Source organism: Salvelinus alpinus, chromosome 2 (genome assembly GCF_045679555.1).
Source record: "Salvelinus alpinus chromosome 2, SLU_Salpinus.1, whole genome shotgun sequence".
NCBI classification, from domain to species: Eukaryota; Metazoa; Chordata; class Actinopteri; order Salmoniformes; family Salmonidae; genus Salvelinus; species Salvelinus alpinus.
The window spans coordinates 46,189,824-46,200,387 of NC_092087.1; the positions used below are offsets into that span (position 1 = coordinate 46,189,824).

Consider the following 10,564-nt stretch of genomic DNA (forward strand, 5'->3'; position numbering starts at 1 on the left):
TAACAAAATATAATAATATATATATTATCCCAGTAGTCAGGGTGGCCTTTTACCCCTTCAGGAGATAATTTATGGGAGACTGGCAGCGTGCTCCATCCAGTGGCGGGCATGCAGAGTTTCACCATGGGCGATGAAAACTGTGACAAGGGGGTAGGTTCTGCAGTTTGCTGTGCTTCCTCCTCATTTTCGTGGCGTCATTACATCATTGGGTCCCCAAGGTCCTAGCGTCTGTCTTGAGAGAGATTTCCTCTCTCCTTCAAAAGTAGGGTATTCAGTTGGTCCCCGTGTCAGAAGTACAGAGCGGTTGGTACAGCTGGTACTTCTTAGTTCTCAAGAGTGATGTAATGTTGCATCCTATCCTGGACTTGCGTGTTATAAACAAACACCTCAAAACGCTCACACTTCACCCCATATTGGTTCATGTCCATAGATCTGAAGGATACATATTTTCATGTGCTATACGTCCTCCCCATCTCCCTATTGCCTGCACCTTTTCTATAGTGGTGGAAGCGGCGTTGTGACCGGTGTGGTGCCAGGGGATCCGAGTATTGGCCTCTCTGGACGATTGGCTGGTTGTGGCGGAGTCAAGAAACCAGGTGCCAGCAGCATACCACCCTGCCTCCCATTGCTGGCTTGCCTCTGAAACTAAGCAGGGTTGGTTCTGATTGGTCCCTGGATGGGGGACCAGACACTGCTGGAAGTGGTGATGGAGGGATGGTAGGTGGCACTTTTTCTTCTGGTTAAAAAAAATATACCAACGTCCCAGGGCAGTGATTGGGGACATTGCCCTGTGTAGGATGCTGCTTGTGTGGAGTGGTGGGAGGATTTTGCACCCATGAAGGTTGAAGATTTATATGGCAGCCATTTTGGCGTTTCATATAGGGATGGCTCTACCCTGGGATCTCATCCTCTGGTGGTGTGGTTCCTGAAAGGCCCGGACCATAGAGTCTATGCGTATGACACCGACCTGGGACCTGCTGCTGGTCCTGGACGCTCTGTATGAGCCTCAGTTTGAACCATTGGAGTCTGTGGACCTGAAGGTCCTTTCCTCCAACACTGCCCTGCTCATGACCTTTGCGTCGGCCAAGCGCGTTGGGGATCAGTGCACTCTTCCTGTTCAGAGTTTGCGTCTGTTTACTCCGAAGTGTGGTTAAGTCCTAATGCAGTTGCTCCTAAGTTTATGCCTATGAGTAGGGTGGCTCCTGTCTAACTATCTTTCACACCTCGTTGATTTACGAGGGGGGCGGGACTTCCGTCTAGGATTTGAATATCACAACCAGGTGTGATTTCACACCAGGATGTAGTAAATACCATACCCATTTTTCTGAGTGGACGGGGCATTACCACATGTTGTATATAACCACACACCCCACTGTTCTGATTACACTATTGTGGATGTGAGGAGGGGTGCTGTGTGCAGACATGTTGTGAAAGGTGTTGGTGGGGTGACAGAGACTATTGTATTGAACAAGGGGCTATTGTATTGGGGCCTATGGTGACACCGTAGGGGTTGATGTGATGGGTTAGTTAGGATGAGGGTTCCATGTCTTGGCATAACACTTATACTCCTTTGTCCACATTACTTAAGTGAGAATGCTTGAAGTTGTGATAGGCTAGTCAGGATGGAGGTGTGGGTGTTTGTGTGTATTGGTGGGGAGGGGCTGGTGATGTGGGTCTGGACAGTTCAACTCTAAAAATGCATGGTTGACAAATCTTGTGATTTATTAGGGGGTGGGAGGTCATACCAAGATGTACATTTCACACCCATTGTTCTGAGTGGCCGGGGCATCACACTAGGATGCAAATATCTCACCCATGTGACTTCCCATAAGGATGTGAACATCACATCCTCATGTTTTGAATTTATTTACCAGGATTTGTATGTAAAATTCATACCCCACTGTTCTGATTATTGTAGTCTGGATGTGATGGGTTAGCTAGGAGGGGGTCCGTGTGTCTGTGTGCGACATGTTGTGAAAGGTGTTGGTTGGGGGACCGAGACTATAGTGTTGATCAAGGGCTAATGTATGCATGTCGCGTCTGGGCATGAACACTGTACATTTCTATATTTTATACCTCATAAATGTATCAAATTGACATCAATTTATGTTTCCATTGACATTTGAGTCTTTTAGCTGACACTCTTATCCAGAACGACTTACAGAAGCAATTAGGGTTAAGTGCCTTTGCTCAAGGGAATCAAGTCATATATGGATGTGGCTGCACTACATCATCATTCTCCATCTGCCAGTGTGCTTCAATAGGACAAAGTGGCAAGAGTCACCCATGTGCCACCATTTGGAATTCTAGTGTACTATAAACTGGGTGGTTCAAGCCCTGAAAACGTATTGGCTGAAAGCCGTGTTATGTCAGACCGTATTCCACAGGTATGCCAAAATATGTATTTGTACTCTTCTAATTATGTTGGTAACCAATTTAAAATAGCAATAAGGCACCTCAAGGGTTTGTGGTATATGGCCAGTACACCACGGCTATGGGCTGTGTACAGGCACTCCGTATTGAATTATAAACTTGATCTCCACTATAAAAAAACATGTAGACTTTCGATCTCCAGCTGTCCCGTAGTAATGAATGTGTCAGGAGTCGGGACAAGACAGACAGGCAGACAGCTTTTCTCAGCCATTCAGAAATCATGAATCAGCTGGCATTATTTGTATGGATTTAAACAAAGAAATGTCAATAGAAAACAGGTAAAACCAAACGAAATGTAGCTAGTTTGCAGTTTTTTCCAGCTTCAGTTTGAAGTGATTGTGTTCTCTGTGCTGTTGGCTAGCTCCTCTGAACAAGTGTCCTGAGGAGAGAGCACATTTTCTATGCCAGGCAAAATCACGCATCATTTGCTCATTGTTATGGATGTATCCAAATAAATGTCACTAGAAAACAGCTTAAACAAACACAAGTGCAGCTACTTTGCTCTTATTCTGGCTGCAATGTATGATGTGACTGTAAATTAGCCGTAGTTGGCTAGATATCAAACGTTACCAGCCAGTATGACAATGGAACATTTAGAACAAACGACTGGGTCATGTTCATAGATACAGAACAAAAATACTTGACGACTTTGTCGCATCTCTGGCAACTGAACCGATAGAACGAACGACTAGCCTACTTGGGTAGCAATCTTAGATTCGTGTCAGGACTATATCTCATGGAAGGATGAAATAGTATGAATAAATTCATCTAAATAATGTTTTATATTTATCCTTTATTTAACCAGGCAAGTCAGTTAAGAACAAATTTTAATTTACAATAACGGCCTAACCCAGCCAAACCCTCACTTAACCAATTGTGTGCCGCCCTATGGGACTCCTGGTTGTGACACAGCCCGGGATCGAACCCGGGTCTGTAGGGACGCCTCCAGCACTGTGATGCAGTGCCATAGCCTGCTGCGTCACTTGATCCCCGAGTTAAAATGTCAATCATTATTTGAATATGTTGGTAACCCGACGTCGTCTTGGGCCTAACAACACCTGTACCAATATATCCTCCAAACACCGGCTTCGAGGGAATTATCACTTAAATGCCACACCCCCTCGTGCTTTATTGCTCAAGTGTACAACGCACTGCTTAAATTACCTGAGTTATATAAACTCTGCATGAATTTCATTCATACACATATGATCTTCTTGTCATTTGTTAACAATACAATTATCTATCACTGGCCCAAACCCACTCTAATTCACATACTGCCCCAACAGATCCACAGATGACGTAATCAATTGCACTCCACACTGCCCTTTCCCACCTGGACAAAAGGTACACCTATGTGAGAATGCTGTTCATTGACTACAGCTCAGCGTTCAACACCATAGTGCCCACAAAGCTCATCACTAAGCTTAGGACCATGGGACTATACACCTCCCTCTGCAACTGGATCCTGGACTTCCTGATTTGCCACCCCCAGGTGGTAAGGGTAGGCACCAACATGTCTGCCATGCTGATCCTCAACACTTGGGCACCTCAGGGGTGCATGCTTAGTTCCTTCCTGTAATCCCTGTTCACCTACGACTGAGTGGCCAAACACGACTCCAATGCCATCATTAAGTTTGCTGATGACACAACAGTGGTAGGCCTGATAACCGACAATGATGAGACAGCCTATAGGGAGGAAGTCAGAGACCTGGCAGTGTGGTGCCAGGACAACAACCTCTCCCTTATTGTGAGTAAGACAAAGGAGCTGATCATGGACTACAGGAAAAGGCAGACCGAACAGGCCCCTATTAACATTGCCGTGAACAGTGCACGACAACACCTTTTCCCCCTCAGGAGACTGAAAAGATTTGGGATAGTTCCCCAGATCCTCAAAAAGTTATACAGCTGCACCATCGAGAGCATCTTGACCGGTAGCATCACTGTGTGGCATGGCAACTGCTCGGCATTTGACCGTAACGCGCTACTGAGGGTAGTGCGTACGTCCCAGTACATCACTGGGGTCAAGCTTTCTGCAATCCAGTACCTGTATACTAGGCTGTGTCAGAGAAAAGCCCAAAAAATTGTCAAAGACTCCAGCCACCCTAGTTATAGACTGTTCTCTCTGCTACCGCATGGCAAGCGGTACTGGAGCACCAAGTCTAGGTCCAAAAGGCTCTTTAGCTTCTACCCCCAAGCCATAAGACTGCTGAACAATTAATCAAATGGCCACCACGGACTATTTACATTGACCCCCCCTTTACCCCTACCTACATGAGCAAATTATCTTGACTAACCAGTACCCCTGCAAATTGACTCGGTAGTGGTACCCCCTTTATATAGCCTCGTTATTATTTTATTGTGTTACTTTTTACTTTATAAATATTTTCTTAACTCTTTCTTGAACTGCATTGTTGGTTAAGGGCTTGTAAGCATTTCACTGTAAGGTCTACACCTATTGTATTTGGCGCATGTGACAAAGAGTTTGATTTGATTTGAAATAAAACAATGTGCATGTCAAGTTATATTCAAATTCTGTAAAGAAAATAATATTTACTATATATTCTTTCTTTTCAGCATTTCAAAAAGAACAGTTTTGAAATGTGTGTCTTGTATTTTTGATATTGGATTAAATGGTAGTTAAAAAAACAAATGGTGAGCCTATCATTATGTCATGTTAATGATGAGTCAGGCTAAGCTCTGCGTGCTTTATACCGTGTCTGTCAGCCTGGTAAAGTTTGACTGCAGTAAAGGACTTATCTTTTACTGCGATTCTCTGTGGTGGAATGAATTGTATAAAAACTAAACTGACAAAAGGTGTTTTCGGGAATCAGTTTGAGAACGGCGAGGAGCAGAATTGCTAATCTTGTTCAGATAATGACTAGCTATGTGGGATACAAGGTGATTCTGCTCAAAGTGCAATGAAGTTGACCTCAAACCCACACAGAGCGGAATAAATAAAATTCCTGAGACAGCAGGATGCATTCATATGTTGGGAGTTTATTAGAGTGGATTTGACATGTTACATGGAGCTGATGTTAGAATAGGCCATGACAACAGTGGCCCTAACAACCACATAACCTTTAGACCCAGCTCCTTCAATAATAAGGGGAACTATGGTTTCTTAGGCCCAGTTGCAGCACTTGCAGCTGGCGTCAAACACCAGGCCGGCAGCACAGTGCTGGTCGTAGGTCTTGCCCTGGCTACAATTGTAGAAGTGGTTGGTATTGGTGGGGTCAGGGTATATTCCGTCAGCCTTCCCGGCGCAGAAGCCAGATCCGCTGCTACTACTGCCACCGCCGCTGCTGCCACCGCCGCTGCTGCCACCTTGACCTCCGGGCTGTGGGGGGTTAAGTGGGTGCTGGGTAGGGGCCACTGGGGCGATGGGGTCTTTACGGGCGGCACAACCTGGGAGAGATGGAGGACATAGGAGTGGGGGGATAGAAGGGGGGTTGAGATCATTTCAACTACATTTCTACTACTATTTGAGAGAGTGATAGAGAGGGTTGTTGTTGAATGTTTGTGTGTGCATGCAGGCTTGCGTTTGTGTCTGTGTCTCTCACCGGCTCCGGTTCCCAGTCCAGACTTGAGGGTGTTGATCAGTGGGTATCTGCCCTGTCCACAGAAGGTTCCAGAGAAGTCATCCAGATCCAGACTCCACACCATGGCTCCTCCGAAGCCAGTGTTCTTCAGCCACTCGATCTGTAGGGGAGAAAGAGAGGGGAGAGGAGGGTTTACTTAACGGGGTGAAATTGGATAAATATGTATAGATGGTAGAACTTCATCATTTGCCCTATGTTGCTCAGTTGGTAGGGAATGGATCTTGCAATGTCAGGATGGTGGATTCGATTCTCGCTGGGGTCACCAATAACAAAATGTACGCACTCACTACTATAAATTACGAAGATAAAAGCTACTGTTTAATTCCATATATTATTAGGCTTATTGTAACAGAGTAGGATGCTACGCCATTACCCCCTAGTTATATCTTTCCCACAACAGACAAACACCCACACAAACACAGACCTTGTCCTGGAAACTCTTGACGTTGTCATATCCAACCCAGATGTTCTGCTGGGTGTAGGCGTAGGGCACCATCTGGGCAGAGTCCCAGGCCTGGGTAGCTCCCTGCTTCAGTAAGGTGCAGATCTAATGACACACACACACACACACACAATTACGTTAGGGTTGGAAGTTGCATGATTCAGGAAGCTGCAGATGTAATCACTCAAAAACATACACTGGGTTTGCGTCCAAAATGACACACTGTTCCCCAGGACACTACCTATGACAAGAGCACACAGGTAGTGCACTATGTAGGAATTGGAAGAGGGTGTCACTTCAGACCTATCTTAATCCTGTGTCAATTACCTCGTAGTAGGCCAGGAAGCCAGACTGTCTGGTGAATGGTCCGGCGGGGCCGGGGCCATTGGCGGGAGCGCCCACTCCAGTGTTAGAGCCACTGGCCAGCTTGAAGGTGTGGCCGTAGGTGGGGAATCCAACCAGGAGCTTCTCAGCGGGGGCACCATTGCTCTTCCAGTACTTCATAGCATAGTCCTGAGAACACACACAGTATGTGGTAGTGAGAACACTGGAGAGAGAAGAATTATTAAGAAATGTGCTACTCACTCTCAGCTCAAAACTAAATAGGCAGGAAGAGATAGATGAGCCGAGGAAGGGAGAGAGGAAGAGATGGACACGGAGAGAGAGACTCACCACATCGAAGTAGATGTAGTCTCCCTGATCAGTTGGTCCTCTGTAGAGAGGGCTGTTTTCTCCAGTGTTGTGTTCCCAAGATCCATGAAAGTCATAGGTCATCACATGCAGATAGTCCAACACCCTGAGAGCGAGAGAGAGAGAGGGAGAGAAACAGAGGGAAAAAGAGAGTTTCCAATATACCAAGAAGTATTTGATAGATCATGCATGTTAGATCATGCAAGAACTAATATATGAATGAGACCCAGTGTGTATGTACTGACAATCCAATCTCGGCGATCTGGTATCCGGTGTCGATGGTTCCCTTTCCGGCAGAAACAGCTGCAGTCAGCATCAGACGAGGACGGTTGGTGTTCTTTCCTTCAGTCTCAAAGGCAGCCATCAGCTCCTAGAGGGAGACAGTGCACAGAGAGGTGTGTGTGTTCATTTGGGTGTTCAAGTGTTCATTCTTGTTTGTGTGTGCATGAGCTATTTTGTGCGTGTGTGTGTGTGTGTCTGTACGAGTGATTGTTAATCTGCGTGTGTGTGTGTTTATTCATGTGTGTTCATTCATGTGTGTGTGTGTGTGTGTGTATGTGTGTGTGTGTGTGTGTGTGTACGTGTGTACGTGTATGGGTGTTTGAGTCTAACCTGCAGCAAGGTGGTGAATCTGGCCTTGTCTGCGGGTGGGGAGCCTCTGGATCCGGGATACTCCCAGTCAATGTCCAGGCCGTCAAACTGGTACTGCCTCAGGAACTTGATAACGCTGCTGATGAACGTCTGGCGGTTGGCTGCACTGGACACCATTGCTGTGAACCTGGGTACACACACACAGCTCAGACACAGGGTGTGTGTGTAAATGTGTGTGTGCACTTGCATGTTTATATGCATCTCCACTTACGGCTGAGTGCCAAAATTCCATCCTCCAATGGCCAGCAGAGTCTTCAGGTTGCTGTTCCTGTTACCAAATAAAAGACTTAGGGTTAGTCCTGGCTTAGGTGTGCATGTGTGTGTACCACGGGAGGCTGCTGAGGGGAGGACAGCTCATAATAATGTCTGGGATGGAGCAAATGGAATGGCATCAAACACATGGAAACAATGTGTTTCACATATTTGATACCATTCCACTAATTCCGTTCCAGCCCTTACCACGAGCCCATCCTCCAAAATTAAGGTGCCACCAACCTCCTGTGGTATGTACATGCCTGAATGAGAAAGTGTTTGCCTGCATTTGTCTATGTGTGTGCATGCCTGCTTGAGTGTGTGTGTGTGTGTTTGTGTGTGCGTCTTTGTGCATGTGTGTGTCTCTCTCACTGGTTCTTGAGAGCCTGGAACTGTCCGTAGAGTTTCTCATCGTCCCATTCGTAGGTCTTGATCTCGTTGTTGGCCATGCCGGCAAAGGCATAGATCAGATGGTCACAGAGACAGGGGTCCACGTTGGCGGGGAAATACTTGCCTGCTCCTGGCCGGTACTGGCCCCAGTTAGTGAAATAACAGGAGAGGATGTAGGAGGATCCTATGGAAGGGTAGTAGTAAGGTTAGAGTTTGGAGTTAGACAGTTTTAGAGTCAGGGTTGTCATGCTCTGTAAGTTGAGTTATTGTTCTTTGATTGGCTACTTACCTAGATGCTTGCTACATGTAAATGAAATGTACTTAAAACGTACCTAGATGCTGGCTACATGTAAATTAAATGTACTTAAAACTTACCTAGCTGCACATGCAGCAGGAGAGCCAGTCCTAGAGAGGGAGGAAGAGGAGAATAATGAGAGAGAAAGCGAGAGAGACAGAAATAATGAAAGGAGAAAGAAAAAGGGAGCGATTTTATCTTAAATTAAACTTTTTAAAAAGTCAACATAATTCGGAACTGTATTGATAATGATTTAAAGTGCAGTTCTTCCCCTCAGACATGAATATAGGTTGGTCATGGGGCTGGCAACCTCAGTCCTTAGAAACAGACATTGAACACAGTAGCATTGACAAAATGCATAGCTAGAGGACATTTATCACTGGCCAACTCTCTCCATAGGGACCCTTTTATGTTTAAATGTTGGTAATTGTCATTACAATGAAAATGTAAATGAAAGGTTTGAAAGAAAGATAGAGCAATTGTACTGTTATAGGCTAAGTATGACAAAATAAATTCCACTTACCAACGCAGATGAGTAGTTTGCCCATGGTTGCTCTGTACATTGCTCCATGGGCTGCTGGACCCTTTTATACTCTCAACGACCAATCCTATCTCACTCAAATCTCTATGACTTTCCCATTCCGCAGCAAAACTCAATCAGCCTCAGTCACTTGTTTGAACAAGGGTTTCCACTGCCTTAACAAACACACTGATAAACTTCATATGTCCTTGTTTTAAGACATGATAAGCTGACGTTTAAGAAAGCAAGTCTGTTTATGGTTGTAATGATTTGGTGAAACTGACAACCATAGAGATGGGTGCATTAGTCACCCCTTAGCCTCTTCAGTATAGCCCCTACAACTAGCCCCTGCACCCTAGCTAGCACCTTTCTCCTACCACCAAACCCACTATATACTTGTGGAGATTGCCTATTGTTCCTCTATATATTTGTATATGTATATATTCTTATTCCAATCCTTTACTTAGATGTATGTGTATTAGGTAGTTGTTGTGGAATTGTTAGATAACTTGTTAGATATAGCTGCACTGTCAGAAATAGAAGCCCTAGCATTTTGCTACACTAACAATAACATCTGCTAACCATGTGTATGTGACCAATACATTATAACTTGATTTGAGATTGACCTTGAAATGGGATAGATGTAAAGAATATGGTGACCATTCTACCAAGTCAAGCTCAAGGTTGAGATGTCCCCATAATTAATTGATCTATCTTATGTTTCAGTTGTACTAGCAGTGGGCTGAAGGTTGGGGGGAAGTGCCTAGGGGATAGGGGTAAAAGGTGTGACTAGTGTCACGTTTGTTGAAAGATGGATTGGACCAAGGTGCAGCGTTGTAGGCGTATACTTTTCCTTTATTTTAAATGACACCGAAAAAACAACAAAATACTAAAACGAACGTAAAGCTACATGCAGTGCAGAAAGCAACTACACACAAACATAGTCAAGATCCCACAAACTAAAAGTGGAAAAAAGGCTGTCTAAGTATCATCCCCAATAAGAGACAACAATAGACAGCTGCCTCTGATTGGGAACCATACCCGGCCAACAAAGAAATAGAAAAACTAGAATGCCCACCCAAATCACACCCTGATCTAACCAAATAGAGAAGGCTCTCTAAGGTCAGGCCATGACAACTAGAGGGTAAGGGCAAGGGGTCTATTTAAAATTGAACATCAGGCTTGAGACAGACCTGTATAACCTCATGGTCTGCCTAGCAAAAGTTTTGGTACTTGGCGTAGCATAATTGATAATAGTAATAATGTATTACAATGCAGCCATGTAACAAGTA

At 45.0% G+C, this 10,564-nt stretch overlaps 1 protein-coding gene across 1 annotated transcript; it reads right to left on the reverse strand.

The window, feature by feature from the left end:
* Positions 1–5,412: 5,412 nt before the first annotated feature.
* Positions 5,413–9,348, reverse strand: LOC139563138 (acidic mammalian chitinase-like). Its single transcript, XM_071381452.1, has 11 exons — positions 9,276–9,348; positions 8,833–8,862; positions 8,440–8,641; positions 8,027–8,083; positions 7,777–7,942; positions 7,410–7,534; positions 7,147–7,270; positions 6,802–6,987; positions 6,457–6,579; positions 5,994–6,132; positions 5,413–5,838 (listed from the first exon to the last, which is right to left on the reverse strand). The coding sequence occupies exons 1-11, from the start codon at positions 9,313–9,315 to the stop codon at positions 5,555–5,557; spliced, it is 1,476 nt and encodes a 491-aa protein (XP_071237553.1). The 5' UTR covers positions 9,316–9,348; the 3' UTR covers positions 5,413–5,554.
* Between the last annotated feature and the right edge of the window lie 1,216 nt (positions 9,349–10,564).